At 47.4% G+C, this 21339-nt stretch overlaps 1 protein-coding gene across 13 annotated transcripts; it reads left to right on the forward strand.

Moving 5' to 3' along the window:
* The first annotated feature begins 1068 nt into the window (after positions 1 to 1068).
* Positions 1069 to 21035, forward strand: CBX7 (chromobox 7). 13 transcript variants are annotated; one of them, XR_014849291.1, is made up of 10 exons: positions 1069 to 1290; positions 2632 to 2675; positions 6675 to 6740; positions 7264 to 7330; positions 7935 to 8274; positions 10297 to 11014; positions 17361 to 19134; positions 19235 to 19365; positions 20624 to 20661; positions 20908 to 21035. XR_014849291.1 is itself a non-coding variant. In XM_085048735.1 (6 exons), the coding sequence occupies exons 1-6, from the start codon at positions 1222 to 1224 to the stop codon at positions 10443 to 10445; spliced, it is 735 nt and encodes a 244-aa protein (XP_084904861.1). In that variant the 5' UTR covers positions 1069 to 1221; the 3' UTR covers positions 10446 to 17289. The 13 variants fall into 13 exon arrangements, 2 of the variants coding, with proteins under 2 accessions (XP_084904861.1, XP_084904862.1); XR_014849287.1 differs by having other exon boundaries at positions 19235 to 20661; XR_014849288.1 differs by having other exon boundaries at positions 20516 to 21035.
* Positions 21036 to 21339: the final 304 nt, after the last annotated feature.

Raw genomic sequence — 21339 nt, forward strand, 5'->3', positions numbered from 1 at the left:
CAGTCACAGCAGAGGAGAAACTGATCACGCTTGCGGGAGAGCAGGTAGAAATGTAGAAATAAGTCCCTGTACTGATGTAAAAAATTTCTTATGAGACTTCAAAGAAAAAACCCTCAGTCTGTTGCTTAAAGCAGTGGTCGGGAAGCAAAAGAATATTTCTGCATGGCAGATTGATGTGCAAGGGAGCCTGGATACCTGAATGCCTGCTGATGGTGTCCCTGTTTTCTCATGCCTCACCCCAGAAAGCCTCGGTCCCCTTGAAGAGGTGGCCTGAGTCCTGCTTGTTCCACGGTGACTGATAGGTGTCATCCACATGTGTGCTACATCCATAGAGCACCTTGGCACATGTAGAGGCCCAGAGGGACCCCCAAGACCCTGGACATTTCATCGGCCAGACTGACACAGCTGGATTGACACTGAAAACAGGATTATTGGCTGGATCGACACTGAAACCAGGACTGACATCCCATCTACTGGATTGACACTGGAACCAGGACTGGTGATCCCTTTTTCTCTCTTGTCTCCTCTTTTTCTACTTCTTTATTTCTCTCTCTCTCCCTCCCCTTTTCCCTCTTCCTTCTCATCACACCCCTTTATCCAAAACCCACTGCGGTGTGCTTATGCAGTAGATCATTGGTCACACACCAATTTCCACGCCAAGCGCGTAATTTACTAGTAAAACTTTCTGATAATGTTTGCGGGCCCTCTGGTCGTCGCTTTCCACCACGAGCATCGGCGAGTGTCGGGTGTTTCCTTGCCCCGAAAGCCTGGCAGCGGCAGGCAGCTCGCCTTGAGGCACCTGCCGAGGGCAGAGGAGCCGCGCCGGGTTCCAGCCGCAGCGCTGCTCCGCCTCGGCGCTCTGCCGCTCGCCGCTTCCCCACCCGCCGCCGGCACACGACCGCCGGGGGCCGCGTTTCGGTGGAGAACGTAAATGCCGCGGCTCGGCGGCGGCGGGCAGCGCTCCCTCACGGCGCTGAGGGAGGCGGCGCTGCCTGGGCGGGAACCGCCTGAGGCGCCGCTCCCGCCTCCTTCCCTGCCTCCCGCCCTCACCCCCCGCGCCCGCCCCCTCGCGCGCGCGCCGGGGAAAACGTTGCGCAGGTTCTAAAGCGGCGGCGGGGGCGCGGCCGCGCGCGAGGGGGCGTGTGAGGGGGAGCGGCGGGGAACGGCCGCCACCACCGCCGGCACAGCCTCGGCCCGCCGTCCCGCCCGCCCGCCTGCCGCATGGAGCTGTCGGCCATCGGCGAGCAGGTGTTCGCCGTGGAGAGCATCCGCAAGAAGCGCGTGCGGAAGGTGGGCAGCGGCGGAGCGGAGCGGGGCGGGGCGGGGGGGAGCGCACCGGGACACCTCTCGCCCCTCCCGCCGCGCACCGGGAGGGGGGGAGGCGTGGTGGGCGCTCTCGCTGTCCCCCGGTCCCTGTCGCTGTCCCCCGGTCCTTGTCCCCCTGTCCCCGTCCGCTCACAGCCGCGGGGGGCAGCGGCACCTGCCCGAGGCCGGCGGGCGGGGAACACACGTGTTGCCCGTGAGGTGGTGCGGGGCGGAGGGGGGCTGTCGCTGCTGGGCTGTCGCTGCTGTCTGCGGGATGAGTGCTGGTGACACCAAACCGGAGAGCGTTTGGGAAAGCTCCCGTGACTCAGTTTCCCCGGCCGTGGAAGCGCTCCCGTCCCCGCAGGGTGTTGCAAGGATTAACCTGCAAGCAATGCAGTGTGTAGAGGTCCTCCGGCGCAAAGTTCCTTATAGGGCAGTGTTTTCCAACCTTGGGAAGCTGATGAGCCCCCCAAGAGGAAAATGAAACCGGTTCTCTGGCTCGAGTACCCGAGTGCTTTCCTTGCTCTGCTCTCCTGTAAAGTGTCCGTGGCTGCAGCAATGGCCCTTGGAGTGTGGTCGTCCTGCATGCACGAAGGCCTTTGCCATGCTTTGGGAAGTGCTTAACAAACCCCTCTGTGCACCATTAAATATTTTTATAGTTGTTCGCCTTGCTTGTGGAGCCCTTGAATGCAGTTTCCAATCGCTACACTTCTTTTTGTTGTTGGTTCTTTTTCTTTTTAAACCTTGTACTTACAGTGAAAAAATAAATGGGTAGTTCTGAACTTCAGCTGTGATCTGCTGCTTGCTTGGGTCGAAAGGATGAGTGCCTGTGATGGATGGAACAGTGTTCGAGTAGAGCATGTAGCAAATGGAAAGGAACATGCCAGAGATGCTTCATAGGTTCTGAAATACTGTGTTTCTTCTCTCTGCTTAAAAAAAGATTCATCTGACATTTGCTCCTGGCGTACATCTCCTTCCCACATTTATGCTTGCTGACTTCTTGTAGGTTTGCCTGTGAATGTATGAATGGTTCAGTCTTGCTCTCTGGTTGGCTTTTAGTGTTCTGCCTGCAAGCCTTTTGCAAAGCTATGCTCCAAGCTGATGGTAGTACAAGCGTGTTTAAACACCCCTGTGTGCCCATTTTCTGGAGAAAAAGGTATAGCAAGTGTAGTCGAATGAGGAAGTGGCTTTGTTTTGAAAATAAAGTGATGGGAAACAAGTCTTTTGGTTGCAGAGTTTGGTCCTGTTGATTGGTTGCAACTCATACTGTAGCCCATATTTGGTTCCATAGTTCACCTGTTTTGTTCTGCCTTTTTCCACCCTCAGGGTAAAGTAGAATACCTGGTGAAGTGGAAAGGATGGCCCCCAAAGTAAGTTGTGTTTACTTGTCTGTTTTGTCTTTAATATTCTCTAATAGCTTGCACTGTGTCTCTGCAATTGAGCATTTCATTCATAATGGGTAATGACTTGTCCCTCATTTCAGCAACAATAAACAAAACTAGAGAGCCACAAACCAAACCCAAATTTGTTTGTGAATTGGCAGCTAAGGAATACAAACTGCGTGCCAGTCTATTCTGACTGGATTTTGCTACCACTGAAATATTTCATTGAGATACTTTCTAGATACAAATGTTTTTGAATTCATTATGAGTTCAACAAAGAACCCAGATTCTTCTGAACTTGGAATGGCTCCTGCTTTTCTGAGTCAGCACCAAGAGGACCCCACTTTATTTTTAGAGCTGTCTCCAGTCTTTTAAAATAGAAAACGTGTAGATGGTCTTGTCTTCCTGTCGTACTGCTTCCCCTCTGCAATTCACCAACGGAAAGGGGCAATGTTTCAGATTTATTGATTGTAGCCAAATGCAGGTGATCTTTGTCCCTTGAAAATTACCGCCATACTTTCATATCCTTGTCTGAAACCTCCTGTTATTTTGCATGCCTTTTCTGCTTTTGCTTTAGTTGGTACATTGCAAAAAGGCAGAAAAGTTTGGGTTTTTTTCAGCATTGCTGTGCACTGTTTACAGACACTTCTCTTATTAAAATGCAGCTGCTTCTGAAGCAGAGCGATTGCTCTGTGCTTAAGCAGTCTGTAAAATGCTTTGAGATTAAAAGGATTAGGTAACTGGAGAATATTACTATGTCAGCTAGCAGTCTAGTAGAACAGCTTCCTGGCCAGCCCATATGGGGGCCCTGTCTTTGCTTTTCTGTTTGTGCCTGTGTGTGTACATACACAATGTGCGTGGGTACAGCAGTGTTACACATGCAGTTGCTCTGCGTGTTGCTAAGCAAGGGGAGCCGCTTGTCACTGGTTCATCCTCACAGCTGCAAAGCAGGGCCCGCCAGGATGGTTCTGACAGGCTGTACCTGGTGTCCAAAGAGCTGAAATGTGTTCTTGGGTGTCTAACTGTTGGGTCTAATCCATATGATTATAGGCCATATGTGAAGATAAGTAGCTTCCCCTCTCTTGTAGTGGTGGGAGAGGGTGGCTTTATTCTTCAAAGTTCTGCTGTCAGAGTGCACTTGTTGAGCACCAGCTGCCATGAAGTGTGGGTCACTTCTTGGACTGCTTCAGCCTTAAATAGCCAAGTCTTATTTAATCGCTGATGGAGGGTGGGAAATGTATTTGGAGCCTGCAAGGCTTCATCCCCTCTTGGCCAGAATACCAGTGTTTATCCCATTCTTCTTTCAACAAACACATTGAAGGCCTTCTCTTGTAAAGTCCCTTGCCAAGAAAGAAGGTGGGCTGAGGCATGGTGTAATATTTCCTTGGACAGAGTAGGCCTTATTCTTAACTGCTGCCTTTCCCTGTCCTGTGCCTTGGAACTTTGGGAGAGACAGAAAAACTTTGGGGAATTTAAAGCACAGCTTCCCCAGGGAGCAAGGTGATGTCAGGGTTCTCTTCTTTCGATGTATGACATGTCCAAGCATCTTCCCTCTTTCCCCAAACTCCAAATGTGAAGACTGTTGATTTTTTTTCCCCTTCCTCCTGCCTCCTTCCTCTTTAACTGTTCCCTCAGTGGTTTGAATTACTTAAACCAAACATGCTAAGAGCATTGAAGTCACTTTCATCCCACTAGCAGTCTCTGTTTCTTGTTTCTAAACATACATATGCCCGTGATGGCATGCAGCACCACAAGCTGTTTGTATCTTTGTATCTGTTTCCTCATCCCACATCATTCCCTTCCTTAATTACCTTGTTGCATTGCTCTTTGTAATCTCTGTACCTATTATCCCATCATTCCCATTGGAAGCATCATGGAAGGGGATAAGGATAGGTCAGTAGTTTACTGCTTTCACATGCAATTCATATTTGACTTTTTTTCCCCCTCTTCTTAATAAAAAATTCTTATTTGTGCCCTACACCTCAGATTTATGGATTGCACTGCTGCAGTCAGGGAATGGAGGAGTGACAATCTGATTCTAGCTACAAGCTTGTTTACAACTTGTGTTGGAGTTAAAAGGAGGGGGAAGAGGAGGAGTAGAAGGAGGGGGAAGGAAGATCATATGATCTGTGTTTTCCAGAGTGCCTGCTCTCTGCAGTTTGCTGCAGCCTGGGCTGTGTGTACCCATATATAAAGCTCCGTGTGTGCGCGCGCGTGGCAAACTCAACCATGTTTTTTTTATATGCAGTGTTTTGCCACTGCAGCGGAGCCAGAATTTGAACTGCAGAGAAAAAGGCAACACCCACCGGGGTGTTTTTTTTAAACCAAATCCCTTTTCTTCTCCTGCCTATGAAAAGCAATCCAATGACTTTTTTTCCCCCTTGTGGTGTTATTTTTCTTAAATTTGTAGGCTGAGTGCCAGAATCCCTGCAGCTGGGAGGAAACCTTCCTCTTTTCAAACAGCATCTTGGCTTTGACAGCCCAGTCAGGTTGCTGCAGGAGGCTTGAGCAAAGGAGGGAGGGAGGGAGAGAGGGAGGGATCAGCTGGTTATGAAGACATATCTGTTCTTAACTCTCTGATGTACAGCACACATTGGCATATCGGAATGTCATATTTTTGTTTCTCCCTTTTGTGAAATAATTGTATTTTCATTTCTACACCCATTCTCCAGGAATGCTCCTGTATTACAGTACCTTTCTTCTCTCTAATGGAGAGATAAAAAGGAAAAGCATTCCTAAACCACCTCCCTGTGTACATATAGGCATGTATCCCATGTCCTCACATGCAGCCTGTGCTTCATCCAGAAACGTAAACATCCTAAAATGGTTTTTTGCTATTTAAAGGCCAAATGCACCCTTTGCACCCTGTGCCACCTGCATGTGACTCCTCTCTGGTCCTCTTCTCCAGGGTTTGGGAGGAGCTCTGCCTCCAGGCATGAATATCACATTTCAGGAAAACTAGTGTTCTGAGGTATTTGAGGCTTCAGATTTGCTTTCCTGCTTTAGAGTTTGTATGATAGAGACATGACACCTACCTTTTCTGGGCAAACATGACCCCTAAGAAGTAAATATGCTACAAGGACCACCTAGTGATTCTTTAAGCTTCCACAGTGGGAGCATCTTGGCTGCTTCTCCCTAGTGTTAAGTGCAGCTGTGCTCTTTGGGAACCAGTTTGGAGTTGCCTGCTAGGTGGGTACAGTCCTTTCCTGAGCATCTGACTCCTGTCACAGCTGTCTGGCTATTGAGGAGAGAGCTGGGGCAGTGAGTGGCACTGTTCCCTCCCAAGGGCTACTTTGGGAGCAGTGTTGGTGGCCCTGACCACAGTGCACTTGGGGTACTCTGTATCGATGAGCTCCGTTCTATAGGAACAGCCTGTAGGGGGAGCCGAGCAGGAGGAGGAGGCGTTGGCAAGTGGCCATCAGCCTGCCCCAGGGCCCAGGTCCCAGCGTGTTTGGTTGAGCAGCATCAGTGGAAAAAAATTAAACTCTTAAATGAATTCTTTCAGCTTCAGTGATTAGAAGTAATTAATAACGCAGGTGAGAAAGCATACTTACTCTTTAAGCATTCTAAATTAAGAGAGACCTATTTTTCAGAAAGACGTATCAGACCGTGTCTCATTGTTCCTTGGGGTTTGTTGGATTGCTGCAGATGAGACCTGTTTAGGCGTGGACTTAAAAACAGTTTGTGAGTGTCTGCACAGGCTTTGCACACAGCGTGGAGGGGGCCCTGGGGAGGAAAGTCTTCCCTGTTTTCGTACAAAGAGCTGCTTGATGCTTGGCCCTGCCTGTTTTGGGAAGGGGAGGTGGTGTCTGTGGGAAGCTGGGGAGGGAATGGCTGGGATTCCTCAGAGCTCTGGCAATGTTGTGGCAGGCCCCACCGACCCTTGTGAAGACAGTATCCAGGGCTGCAGCACACTGGTAGCAGGCCTGCAGAGAGAATGTTTCATTAAAGTATTGTTTACTTTTTATTCCTTATGTTTTTCTTCAGATACAGCACATGGGAGCCAGAGGATCATATCTTGGACCCTCGCCTGGTAGTGGCTTACGAAGAAAAGTAAGGGCACATATTTTTTTCTCCCTGGGCACAGGAAAAGAAATAGTGTCTTTATTTCATTATGTGCATAAAGTGTCCCTGTTGTCCCTACTTCAGTCAAAGATGAGATATATAGCAATGAATCCTGCTTGATTTTTGTACCCTGGTGTTGATTGAGATGGACAAGACAGGGTCAGAGCAGCTTTGATTGGCACTGTTCAGGAAATGAGGCCAAGAACATGCAGAATTGAGCCAGAGAGCAATCAGATTCAGGTTTTAATCAGGTCCAGAGCTGGACTGGAGTGATGTGAGGTGGGAAGTTTCTCTAACCCATCCTTGATTAGTTATGTCAGAAAAATTCCCCTATTTCAAGGCTTTCACTCCTACAGGAAGCAATTCTGGGATGTTTTCCAAGCTCACACTGGGCACTATTGGGTTTTAGTGAAGGAAACTGAAGGAGCTATGCTGCAAAAGGTTGAAGTCCCAACTAGGTTGTGTGCTTTGGTATTTAGTACTCAGCTTGATTTTTATTCCTCTTTCACAGGGAAGAGAGAGACCGTGCATCAGGGTACAGGAAAAGAGGCCCCAAACCAAAGCGCCTCCTACTGCAGGTAGCCTCTTGCTCTTCTGTGTATTTCTAACTCCTTAGCTGCTGTGCTGCTCCTCTGCTCTCACTGAGGTGGAAACTGTCTGTTTGCTGTTGCATGGACAAAATTGGAGATAACAAGTTAACACAACAACGTGAAATCAGTGTTTAGGCAGATAGTTTTAACCTGTTAGGCTGAAGAGCTAGCTAATTTGCCTTTGAAAAAGCAAAGCAAAATAAAACAACAACAGCTCTTTCTCTCTGAATTAGAATTTTATAGAGCATGGGCCTGGGTAGTTGCAGGTTACCTGGTTGGTGTGTTCTTTTTATTTCACTTTGAGCTTGGACCTTCGATCAAGTCAAAGGTAGCCTGTGGCTGGAAGTGGAGTTTCAGCATGCTTTGACTGTTGCCAAGCAAAGCAGCCAATCCTAGGAAGCAGATATTAGGAAGAGGTTAGAAGGCAGTTGAAGAGGTGAGAGACACAGTGTTGTAGAAGCAGCACACCTTATCCTAGCTCATCTAGAAGGTCAGAGACTGAGCAAAGAATATTTTCCTGGCTCCCAGTGGGGAGCCCTGACTGCATGATCAGATGCCTGCTCTGACCCTTGCTGCGTTGGTGTCTTGGCAGCGGCTGTATGGCATGGACTTGAGGAGTGCCCACAAGGGAAAGGAGAAGCTCTGCTTCTCTCTTGCACGGAGGTTTGGAGGAGGAGACAGTAGCCTGCCAGGGGCCAAGACAGGGCAGGCAGAGTTCCCCGAGAAGACTGGGGGTGCAGTCCTGCCATTCTCTCTCCGGAAGCAACGCAAAAACCAGAAGTACCTACGACTGTCAAGGAAGAAGTTCCCCCGCATGGCGAGTCTGGAGAACCGAAACTGCAGGCATGAGTTCTTCCTGAATGATGCAGTGGGCCTAGAGGCCAGGCAGAGCCCTGAGGACTGGGAGGCCATGCAGCACACCAGCAAAGAAGGTAAGGCCTGTCACCCTTTGGCTGTGAAGTTCTGGAGCATGTGAAGGATGTTCTTCATCCTTCCTCCCTGGTTACCTCCTCCTGCAATTGTGGTTTAGGTCAGGTCTTCAGAGCAGCTCCTGCTGGCCCATATTATGCCCCTCTTGTTTGCAAGCTTCTTTCTTTTTTGAAGAGCACAGATTAATTGGGTTTTTTTGGTCTTGTTGCCTCTCTGTATTCTTACATCCCTGATGCCCTTCCCAGTGCTAGAAAACATGCAGAAGATACTGCAAGCTATTCCCCTCCTAAAATTTCATCCCAGCAGGGGTGACACACAAGTGTGACAGATATGAACTCTCCCTCTGTCCACATTATCCACGTGCTCAGCCTGCTTGGCTCAAAGGACTTTGGCTGGACAAGCTTGGACAGCAGCACTTCCCTCACAGTGCTGCTCTGAGAAGCATACAAGAATCCTGCTAGGAAGTCATAGTGTACTTCCCTACCCCCTCCTTTGCTTTCCTCTCCACACCCCTCTAAATCCTCTTGCTATAGAGCTATGCAAGAGGGGGAGAGTGATGAAGTGAGGATGGTAACTTCTGCCTGATCCCACTGAGTAGGCAGCATGAGTGTAGGCATGGGAGATGTCCAAGCACATTTGGCATTTTGAGGAAGGATACCAGCATCTTGTGCAGGAGGGCTGTGGGATGTGTGTGTTGCTCTCAGTTACCAGGGAAACTCTATCCCTGCATTATTAGAGCTTCTGAAGGCGTAGCTTTCCTGAGGAGTGGAAAACCAGGGCTTGTGCTGCTTGTAGTAGCTAAGGGAATCCTGTTACTCCTTGCTAGGAGTAGTTGTTAGCCAGGCTGGATTAGACAGGATCTTAGGGAGAGGGCTGTTTCTGGGAGTCAATGCTATTCCCTTCTTTCTGAGAGGGACTGGAATGGTGCCCAGAATCCAGGGAGGCAGCAAGGGGAGTAGCACAGAGGAACTCAGTGTTACATCCTGGCGGTGAGGAAATGTGTGGGGCTGTTCTGCCCTGGAAGTATGGGGCACTAAAGCACTTAGGGACCAGAGGAGTAAGTGGCACTACAGAATTGTAAAACTGTTTTTGTTCTCCTTTTGACACATGGCCTGCATGGAATCCCAGTTACTGTTAGGGGGAATTGGACTCTTTCTGGGGGAAAAGTAGACACCCCAGATATTTGAGACAGAAGCCAGGAAATAACACTCTTAAGGGGCTCTTGTTCTTTGCCCAGGTTTGGACAATAAGGTATACAGTGGACAGGCAGAGTGACAGAGAAAGGGTGTGTTTTCCTTCCTCTCTATGTACATGGCAGTCTCTGGGGGCTGTGGGGAAGTGAGCCTTTGGGTGGCAGAGAGGCTGATAATTATTTTTACAGTGAGAAAGTGCAAGAATGCTTGGGTTTCTTGTATGGAGCTGTCTGGGAGCAAAGGAGAGAAAGGAAGAGCAGCTTCCTCATGGAGCACTAGTGATGGATTTTTGAGAGAATCACACCCAGGCTGCATTGCAGGTGCAGTACAAGGCAGACTCTCCATTTTGACTCCTTTAGGAGTATCTGAAGGGTGTGTGTAAGAGATCTGAATTTTTGCCTTTTCAGCAGGGTAGGGCCTTTAGAAGCAGGTGAGCTCAAACCAGGATGAGTGTGCTTTGCTGACAAAAAGCCAAATTAGGGGCTGAGATGGGATGAGAGATATTGGGGGATTGTGGATGGTTAGATGAGCTTTTTTTACAGGTGGTTTTACAGAGGTCTTTTGACCTCTGCATAGGCTGCTCTGATACCACAGTGTATCTGGACACCTGATTCTCCATTTTCCCTTAGCCTCTGAGGGGAGGGCTTGCACATATTCTTTCTTGCTCTGTACACGCTGACTCAGTACAGGCTGAATTCACCTACGGTTTGTCAGAAAGGAGACCCTTTTTCCATCCTTTTTTCATCCTTTTTTCCCCCCTCTCTTCCTCCTCTCTTCTCCCTCACCTTCTCTCTTTCACTAACATGCTGTTATCTGCCTTTCCTTCTGCAGCAGATGTGGATGCCAGTCTCCCTTGGATCCCCACTGTGCCCCCCAGCGAAGTGACAGTGACAGACATCACGGCAAACTCCATTACCGTCACATTCAGAGAAGCACAAGTGGCTGAGGGCTTCTTTCGGGACCGGAGTGCGCAGTTCTGAATCTCTGTTTGCAGTGCTCCCCAAAACCAGTGCTTTTAGGGTGGGGCTAGGGAAGGGTTACATTATCCCTTAACAGAAAAAAAATCCAAAATGTCTCCTCTTAAAATGTTTACAGAAACCTTTTATTTTTTTCTCCTTTTTCCCCTTTCAGATACGCAAAAAAGGGCAGTATAGGGGGTATGTGTTTGTCACTGCTTTGTCCAGCTGAAAAATTGACAGCCCTTTCCCTGGCAAAGACTCCCCTCCTTGATGTGAAAGCAGCAAGCTGAACAATTTGCCTTTTATCCTGTCAAGTGGCGGCAGCTGCATTTGTGGGGAGAGGGCATGTGGAGGTGGAAAGAGAGCTGGATCTCTAGCCTGCCGCCTTGTTCTGCAATTGATATCCCCTGGATAAAGATCCATCTCTGTACATTGCTCTTCCCACCTTCCTCCTCCCTCTCTTCCTGCAGCAGTGAGAGGCGATGGATCCTACCTGTGTAGATAACTCCAGCCTGTTAAGACTTTCTCTCCAGTGCTGTTTTCCCTGTGGCCTGCTGTCAGGACTTCAGAAGCGTATTTGCCTGTCTGTGGTAAGTCAGTCTTTGCAGCACGGGTCTGTATAGACAGCAGAGCTTTCTTTCTTTGATTGTTGATCGTGTGGAAAGACTGAAATGCATCTCTGAAATCCAAATTGGCAACATAAATTCAATTTGCCCTCATTAAAAGCTCAGGAAGCCAGCATAGTCAAGACATACCATTCTGTATATGCTAAACAGGATTTCCAGGCTTGGCTCTGCTGCATGAGGAATGCATTATGGAAAGCGGGGTCTTCTTACCCTTTGCCAAATTCAGTATTAATAACAAATCCTGCTCTGAATCTGTGGTAATAATTTGGTTGAAAACTGACTCCTCTCCCCTGGGAGGAGGGCCTAATAGGACAACTGAAGCATTGCCTGGCACTGCAGACATATCCAAGATACTGGCACAGACCCAGGACATGGGAATTGGACAGAACTGAGCTAGAAATGGACCTTGATTAGCAGCAAAATCTGTTCTTAGATCCCATAGAGAGATCCAAGATAAACAGTATGTGGGGAAGGCATGTATTAGACTTGAGGAAGGGAAAAAAATTCGTAATTCTTAGCAATGAGAATTCTTGGATTGTACTGCCAGAGTGATACTCCTCCATGACTTCAGTCTCCTCACAGTATCTGTGATCCTGTACTACTTTACTGATAGGAACTTCCCCTTGGAAGGCTTAAAAATCTTTGCCAAGGAAAGCGGTCTGCATTTCAATAGACCTGCCTGATCTTGCACTTAAAAATGCCTTGTGCTGGACTGCCTGTGACACTTTGAGGTTTTTGAAAAATTGCTGTATTTTGAGTTGGTAGTTTAGCATAGCATCTGTTCTTGCACATGCATGTTCTCTTCCATTTTTAAAAGCAAATTTTATTTAAATAACTTAATTTTTTAAATATAGATCTTTTCCGATGGAAAGCAAGAAAAGTAAGCTAGAGTCTAAAGTGGGAACTGCAGGACAGAGTGCTGCAGGGTAACATTGGCTACTGTCATGGTTACTGTCATCAAATACTATGTTTCCTTACTCCACCCCACCTGAAACATCTCTTATCTGCTGTATTTATTAGAAATGAAGCTATGAGCCTTCTTAGCTCTGAGATAAAGAAACCTATGGAAATCCTCAATGTGTTTCTTTGAGGGGCTTGGCTACTGGCCTGCAGAATCTGTGAGCTCTAGGGTTTCTGGTCCTTTACATCTACTTATTGTAAAGTGCTTGGACTGCCACTGTGGGTTTTTACTAGAAGCAGGTTTTACCTCAGATAGGATATGGCAGTTCATTGTAGATTTAGGATTTCCCCTTCCATCTCAGAGCTGTTTGAGCAGGCCTATCTTTCATGCCATGACAGCAGTTTCATGATCGCTGGGAAGATCTTGAATTTCTGGACTGACCTTTTGTCTCTCAGAGAAGTAAGATGGGAGTTTTATTATGGAGAAATCTGAGAAGGTGAGAAGTGGAAGCTGCGGGGGGGAATTATGTGGTGGGAGGAAGAGTGAGTGGGAAAGAAGCTTGCAATAGCTAGCAAGGGCAAGCTGATGAGGTAAGCATGCAGGCGCAGGATGTTTGTTGAACGTGGGTGTCCAGAGCGAGGCTTCTGTGTCTGGAGTTGCACCCTCTTTTGCAGGATGTGGGGTCAGACGGCGTTGTTCCCGTCACCCACACACCCCCTCTTCCTGACACCTGCCAAATATGCTGAATACCTGCATCTCTCTTCTGTTGTGACCAGTGGACACAACACATGGCCCAGTCCACTCTTGTGGTTTGTAGCAGGTCAGGTAGTGGTGGTTGCAAAAGCTTAGTGGTTTAGCTTGTTTTAAAAAAAGTCTTGAACTGCAGCTCATCCTGCTAAATCTTCATGGCATTTATAGGATCTGGTTTCTTTATTCTAATGCAGCAACTGCTGCCTTTGTCATGTCTTCATCTCCGTGTACAAATACACCAAAAAAAGCTTCTTATTTACTAAGTTCCTGGCTTTGGCTGACATTGGAAGCAATATCAATCCTGCAGCAGGAAAGAGCTTGTCCTAATAAACTAGATTTCCACCCTCTGCTTTTCTCTCCACTCACCAGCTGACACTTCTCAACGCTTTGTTTTGGCATTTTTCTTTAAACATATTTTCTTTCTCTTGCAGTGGAGTTTTCAAAGACCTGTGGTGGTCTTTCAAAGAGGATCCACCCACAGCTTCATATCTTAATCATTTTTTTGGATCAGTCTATCTTGTGTTCTGCTGGTGACTAATCATCTCACTACACGAAGTGTGGAACAAAGTACCTGGCTGCCATGCTGCTTTGTGTCAATGAGGAGCTAACCATGACGGGGTTAAGACACAACAAGCTGCATGTGTGTGGGTTTGGGGGTGTGTGTGTCAAGAGGAGTTTGTGGTAGGAAACTAAGCAGTTACTTCGTTGGCGTGGACTTTTTTTTTTTGACATTCATGAATTCTTGTTTATCTCAAAGATCTTTTCGAGAAGATTTTTCTCCTGATCTTTTTGAAATGTGGCTCAGTTCCATGTTGTCTGCTGACATAGCACTGTAAGCCTCCTTGGTAGAGCTGGTCTTCAGGGACTTCAAAATTAGCTTTATTCCACCTCTGCAGGTGTGGAGATGTATAAGGGTTTTACTAGTGATGGAAAGATAGGTTGTCTGGGTTTGTCTCTTCTGCCCGATACTGTCTATCTGCCAGTTCAACCCAAAATCTGACAATTGCATTGGGACCTCCTGTGCTAACATACCATGAAAATCAGATGCTGTGTTTGGAGCTTTGTTAAGCATTCCTTTTGATTAGGAGAGCCAGAATAGCATCCAGCTGAAGCTGAGTTTAATAATTCTATTTGAAGCACAAGCTGAGAATAGAAATGGGCTAACTCTTCCATACCTTGTTTGGCTCCATGGCTGTAAACAAGAAAAATAAACTTCAGCCAGTGGAAACTACTGAACTGTACACAAGAAACAACCTTCTCAAAGAAATGTTCTAATAGTCATTCTTAAACTGTTTCCATGTGAAAATTTCCCAGCAGTGTTTGGGGGACAGAAGTTTTTATTTCACTGATCTTGCAGTGAACTCACTGTGTATGTGGCAGAACTGATGGGCTTCATTAGACTGGAAAGCCTTTATTGTTAACACTGTGTTTTTTTAAAAATATGTATATGGAAAGGACTGCCTCTGTTCCTGGATGGTTATAAACTAGATGTTATTGCTCTGATATACAAGTGATGCCTTGGAACAGCAAGTTTTAACACGTAAATAGTGGCATTAAGTAGCCTCGTAGCTCCTGCATGCTCTTTATTGTCTTGCATTTGCTTGGGGGCACTTCTGCTTGTGAAGTCAGACTAAGGTGATTCTTTTTTCTTCTTATTTTCTTTTTTTTTTCCAAGCAAGACCAGGATATTATTGTGAGAACACTCAAAAGCAGTTCCATTTGCCAAAATAAGCCCAAATTTCTTAGTGAATTGACTCTTGTTTATGTCAGAGCCTCAGACGTAGAGAAGCTTATTGAGAAATGAATGGCTTTTTTTTTTGTTGTTAATGTTGTGAAACTGTCCAGAATTGTTCTTCTGGTGTTTTGTGACTGAATGTATAAAATTGTTTGTTCACCTCACAGGGGGCCCTTGGCCCCAGTACTGTTTCATGCTGTACGCCAGCTAATGCTGTTTGATGGTTTCACTGGAATAGAGAAGGGAGGCCTCACACAGGCCAAAAAATAGGCAGGGTAGCTCAGGCAAGACCCTCTGTGGTAGCCACAACAGAGGCTGGGGTGTGGAAGACAGTGGGGGCTGTCAGCCACAAATGTGTATTAAGCAAAGCAAAGTCTACCACCACCTCTCCACCTCTTCCTCTCCTCTCAAGCTTTGAGCTTTTATTTTCAGAAGTACAGAAAGTGCAGAAACCTCCTTTTCTAAGGTTAATTGGTATCTACCCATTTTCTGTTCCTCCCTAGCTTACCTGCAGCCTAGGAAGAAGAGGGCAGTGGCCCTTTCTGGGAAAATAATAGGGACAAATGCTGGTCAGGAAAGAGAGCTGCTCTCACGAGGTGGTTGAGGAGGGGCCTTTGGGTGAGTTGTCAGTTGAGAGAGAAAGTGTGTTATAAACAAAGAACTTGTAGTGAAACTTATCCCTTGCATCTGTGAGTGGAGGTCTGAATAGGCCCTGCAGAGAGGTGAGTGCTGCATTTATGTATCTGTCTTCTGCCATTTGGGAGTGCAAGGGAGATGTGTTCATTAACAACTTGCATAGGGTAATTTCTACATGGCAACGTATAGCATTGGAAAATGTTGCTTTTGCCATGCCTGTTGTAAAGGTTTTCCCCAAGGGCAGGAGAAACCTGTTTTGAGGCAATAGCTTATGATCAACAGGCCACGTTGTCCTGTGGCTGAACTTACTGCCCTTACAGAGAAAGTGTGAGCTTCTGGGTGTCAAACCTCCTGGATTCCTTGCAAGAATCTGGTCAAGATAGGAAGGCCTATAAAACAGCCCCAGGACAACTGGAAGGAGAGAGAAGCAATCACTTAAAATGGAATTCAGCCCCTTCAAATCCTTTCCTGTAACTAGCACTTGCTGTAGAGATTACCCCTTCTTCTCTTCCACCTCTTTGCCCCTTAACTTCTTGAAGTATGGTGGCTGTGGAGGGAGCAGGCGAGATGATCCCTGGTTAACTGGGAGTGGTGGAGGTGCAGAGCTCCATGGGAGCACTTGGGGCTTCAGTGGATTGCTACAAAGTTGGGATGGGGTAGAAGCCTTGCTGCTGAGATCGCCTCATCTACTGTGGGCTGCCCTGCAATAATGCTGGTGGCTCTTATCTGAGAGCATCAGTCGGATGTTGAAAGGGAAAATTCCTAAGACTGGTCAGAACCTCTATCACAGCTGATCTCATTACTGGGGTAGCAAAGTTTGGGCTGGGAGGGGGATTTTGGAGGAGGAGGTGGAAAACCTTTTTTTATTATTATTGGTGTTTTTTAACCAGAAAATGTAGTGTCAGCACAAAGAAGCTTTTTGCAAATCTGTCAAAATGTTAAGCAGCTTTTTTTTTGCTTTTAAATCTGAAGTATGTTTTGAAGCACTTTGGAAATGCAAAGCACTAGGAGTGCTAAGTACTCCTTATCGTCTGTCTAAAAGTGGCATTTGAAAAGCAAAAGATGTATCTGTTTCTGGCCGCTGGCTACTCCTTATCATTTCTTCAGAGCTGCCACCCAGCCCTTTGCCACCCTCCCATGGCTGGAGGAGGGGAGCGTGTGACACCATGCAGGAGCAGAGGGTACCCTGAGGGAGAAGAGGAGACCTGCTAAATCCCTTGCTTGCCTTTGGGGTGCAGGCTGACTTCCTCCCTCCTCACCTCCTTTGACTGAGGAAAGGGAAAAATGAAGTTGAGTTTCAGCTTGAGTGGTCCTAGTCTGGAACTATGACCGTTTCTTCCAGCTCCGGAGACATCTTTATAGAGTTTCCTGTCTGAAAAATTGCACCTTATTAGCTTAATTGAGGAACGAGGAGATGTCTGTCCTTCTGCAGGGAATGGGGAGAGGAAAGGAGGGTGAACCAGGAGCTGTCTTGAGTAGCTGCTGGATTTTTCCAGAGGCCATTTCCTCACCTCATCTCCAACAGGACAGCAACAAAAGAACTAAAATAATTTAGATGAAGCTTTTGTTCTGTGTATCTCAAGAATCTTTTGGGCAGGCTAAAGGGAGAGAACCCTTTTCCCTCACCTAGTCAGCTCTACAACATGGGTTTCAACACCACAGTTCTCTCGCTGGGTTTTCAGCACCAACCTTTTCTCTCAGTGTACGCACATCGTTCGAACTCTTTTGCACACTGACTCATCTAATTTGGTGTGCTCTCTTTCTGTTGCAGGCGGAAGATGGGGGACAATGGGGTCAGTTAGAGGGGAGGGTCCCCGATTATTTTTGTTCCTGTCTCTTCAGTTGTTGCTGTTGTTCCCGTCAGCACGCCAGAGTATTGGAGTCTTTGCACACAGAAAGCTTCCTTTTGCACAGAATGAGCTTCTAGCTTTTGTACAGACTAATTGAATGTATTTGGGGAGGGGGGGAAATAGGGAGTAAACCAATTCCAAACAAACCAATCAGAGTATAATGCCTTTTCTGAGCAAGTATGTGCTGTAAAAGGAGATTGTAATAGCAAAGGGAGGGCAGGCTCAAGTATAATTTGACACAAAGTGTGGTTTTATTTTTGTACTGATATGGATAAGAGACTGTACAGCATCTATTTATTTAGATGACTTATGTGGTAAATGTTGCAAACAAAATTATTAAAATATTAAATATGAGAACTGACATTTACCTCATGGTATGTTTGTGTGGTCATTTACCGCCCCTTGCATTAATTCTACAGCTTAATTATTTTCCAACAGTCACTTCTATTGGTGTATAAACATGCAGTGCAGCTAGAAAAAGAATGGAAAATGTGCATGCGTGCGTGATGAAGATCCGTAAAGAAGGATCAATGAAGAATGGAGCCTGCAAAAGGCTGTTTCTGACATTACTCATTACTTTGATTGGAGGAGGTCAAGCTTTTATTAATTTTTAACCCACTGGGTAAGTTAGAACTGTACAGAGGTGACCTGGGATGATTGGTCTTTGATGGATTATAATTTGAAGAGGAGAACGCCGAAGGCAGGGTGACTGTTGCTCTGGGTTTAGGGAGTTCTCTATATCCTTACACAAGGCTGCAGGTGCCAGGACAGCTCTGTTGGCACCAGGAGAGTGCTGGTGTGCCCCATATCCTGCATCCTGTGGGAATGGAGAAGGACTGAGGCTCCACAGTGCTTGCCAGCAGGAAAGCAGCTCTTCTCCAAGCCAAAGCCTCCAGGTTGGGCAACAAGGCTTCCAGGGGCCTCTCCAGGAGAACAGCTGCTCCTGGGTGCAGTGTGGCCCCTGGGTCACCCCAGGGCTTAGCCAAGGAACCCAAGTCCTGGAACTGCTGATACATCATGGAGAAAATCCCAAATGTCATTTAGTCCACTTGGGTGCCTGGCTTGCTCCCTCAAGCTGTGTCTCACTCCATCCCTGGTAGAGGGGGAGGCCAGCTGTTTATTGAGGTATCTCAGTAAGAGAATGGGGCTGTCCAAGATGCCTCTAATAGATGTAATGTGTGGGTGAGACCTGCATCTGAACACAGCTATGGCATCAATCACAAAAGCATGTGGAGCAAAAGCAGAGGGGGATGGGGTGCATTTCCTGAGTCTCTCATGGCTCAAGGCCGTGTGGTTAGGTCTTGCCTGTGTTACCAAAGCACTGTCAGCATGCTTGCCTTGAGCCAGGGAAGCTGGAGATGAGTGATGGCATCAGAGCAGGACTCCAGCCAGCCACTCACTTTCTGGCAGCAGCTAGCAAGTCAGGTGAAGATGTGAAAAACTGCAGTGCAGAGTTACGGGAAAGCCTGCTCTGGAGATTGTGTCTTCCTACCTCTGCCAGTGCTGCAGAGGCTGGCTGGTACTAGAAACAGCTTGTCCTTTTGCATGCATGTGTTGGCTGGATTAAATGTTAATCTGGGCAGTCCTTTTTTTTTTAATAATCTGTTGCTATGCCGCCCCTCTGATCTGTGCAGTGAAGCCGACTTGCCTTGCACAGCCCTCCCCGTCGCATGCCTGAGAACAAGGGCACTCGGCGAAAGGGGAAACCACACGGTTCGAGCAGCTCAGCGTTCTCCAAGCAGCACAGAGTGAAATGCAGCATGTGTGACCCCTGCGATGGCAGTCATTTCCTGCCTCTTCAGTGCCACACAACCTCCCTGCTCTTGCTCCTTCTCTTCCCAGCATTTTGCTTGCCAAGAGGCTGTTTTTGAATCAAGAATGCAAGAAATCTGGGGGACTTGTGTAATCATCGTGATCCAGCGGCAGCCTAGGCAGCTGGGGCTGCTTTGGCAACTCCTAGGCGGGCCCCAGGGATATCACAGCATCCCACAAATATTCTCTCTCTGCTACTTAAAAAAGTTAGTGGGCTGGAGGGCTGGTTGTTCTTGCCACTGCTTGGGCCATGCTAAGCCACCTGTACCTGCTGTGCAGGGAGTTACATGGTCAGCTCCACAGGACCTGCCTTTACTTATGTGTGTTTCAGAGTTGCAGCAGGGAAATCCCAGCACACGTTGACCTGGAGGACCATAGTGCCAAGGATTTGCTTGAAAAGGTACACTTGCATTGGCTTGAGGGGCTGGGCAGTGTGCAGCTGTTCCCAGTGCAGGTGAGGGAATGACCATGTGCTTTCCAAAATCTGCTGCTCCTGACAGTGCCCTCACTGGAGCAAAGAACAGCAGAGTCAGTTGATGAACCCCTGGAGCTGTTCTCCTGGAGATAAGTGCCACTACTCCTGCCAGGTCCACAAAAAATGAGCCTGGAGGCAGCTACTGTCTCTGAGCAGGTGAGTTTCCCATTATCAAGTGCCATTAAAAAAAATATATATAAATATTCTTACACCTGCCGCTCTCCCCCTGTGCCTAAACACCGCTGGCCAGTGGTTTTGATGTGAAAGATCTTGCTGCTTTCCCAAAGCTTATTGCTTCCAGGCACTGACTTCCCTGTGCTAGTAAGAAGAGCTACAGCGTATCCTACGGCACCAGGGTCTTGCAGGCAGCAAGTTGCCAGAAAAATATTTTTATTTCAGTGTCTGTAGTGAACAATAGCTGTTCTGGGAGGGCTGTCGTCCCAGGTGGGTTGTTTTTTTTTTAAAGTGTTTTACTGGAAATGTGAATGAAACAAAGGAAATGCCCAACAATGCCCTGAACAGCTGGATATTCTGCTACTATATTGCTTTGTGAGAGTAAAAGTTAGATGAAAGTATTAGGTAATACCTGTGCAACGGCAACTCGCAGTGATTTGAGCAGTCACTGTGGCTGGAAAGAAGGTTCTGATGACAGGTAGAAGGAGAAAATAACTAGAAAGAGCACATGGAGCTCTCTGAAATGCTGCTGCCCATTCTGGTCCATGGATCAGGGTGCCTTGTGCTCCTGTCTTGGAGCAGGGTGTGGTGCTCGTGACCCACACATCTGTTTTAGGACAAGGCCACCAGTTTTGGCTGCTCCACATGTGTTTTGTAGCCATGTAAAGACTTTTCCCCCTTTTGATTTAAAGGTGGTTGATATTGCTGGTTGAAAGTCCAGTTACTTGACACTCAGCTACAAGTGTAAAAGCAGTTGTTTAAACAAAGTGAACAGTAAAAAATGCTAATTTAAACGTGGATGGTGTTAATGAACACTTAATGTGCAAAGTTAGAAAAGTGAAAAGCAAAATGCAATGGGTGTGATGGGCTTGTTTTTTGAAGTCACCTTCAAGCATATGAAGAACTGAGATTTAAAAAAGGTGGTCTCTAGAGAAACTGGGCAGTCCAGAAGGACTTGACCCACTCTAGGTGAGAGTCTTGAGGTTTTGTTCTCGCCTGGCCTGTGATGCCAAACACCCAAGAAAAGGCAGAGCCTGTTCTCAAAGAGAGGGGTATGACCTAAATGCAGAATTATCCATGTTGAAGCATGCTGTGGTTCAGTCCCTGACCACAGAAACACCTCGTTCTCCAGGTTGTTCACATGTCCTGAACCTGCTGGTCACGATGGGTTAAGAGAGAGCAGCAAAAGCAGGACAACCATTGCCTATAGCCCTCATCCCAGCTACCACTTTTTCCAGAGGGTATCTGAGATGCACTGCCTCCTCACCCAAAAACCAGGTGAGAAAGTAGAACAGGCCAGATAAGATGCTCCAGGTAAGGGAAGACCCTGAATTCCACACAAAACCAGCTGCAGGGCCGTGAGCTTCCATTTTGAATCAGAGAATGATTTTTGACTGAGGTTTTTGTCATTTTAGCACCTGCAAGACAGTGTAAAGTACGCTGCAAATTAATTAGGGGTTTGCAGTTATACTCAGGGCAGGGAATTCCTCCAAGTGACTTAACATTTTTCTGGTTTCTTTACAGGTTTACGTAGCACGGTTGGCCCATTTACCTTGCAGTACCTTATACTGGCTCAGAGATTGTACCTTACACTGGCACACCCTCACACCAATTAAATGGAATTAAAAAAAAAATATAAAAAGGATTTAAGCGCCTTTATTGCTAGTTTTTGCCTTGCTACGTACTTCAAGGCTGCCTGCTTCCCCGCTGGCGAGAGGGGGTGACGGTGCATCTGCAGCGGGGAAGAGCAGCCTGCCGCCATTGTTTTACAGTAAGAAAAAGGCCCCGTTCGGGCGGGAAGGGGCAACACCGCCGCCATGCCGGGGGTCTGCCCGGGCGGGATTCGCTTCCCATCCCTCCCCTTCGCTCCCCTTCCCGCTCGGTCGCAGTCCCGCGGGCTCGCACACCCGGCCGCCCCAGTCCCCACGCCCCGCCCGCGGCGCGGCCCCTTTAAGG

Source organism: Lichenostomus cassidix, chromosome 1Aa, assembly GCF_008360975.1.
Source record: "Lichenostomus cassidix isolate B80296 chromosome 1Aa, HeHo_3.0, whole genome shotgun sequence".
Lineage (NCBI taxonomy): Eukaryota > Metazoa > Chordata > Aves > Passeriformes > Meliphagidae > Lichenostomus > Lichenostomus cassidix.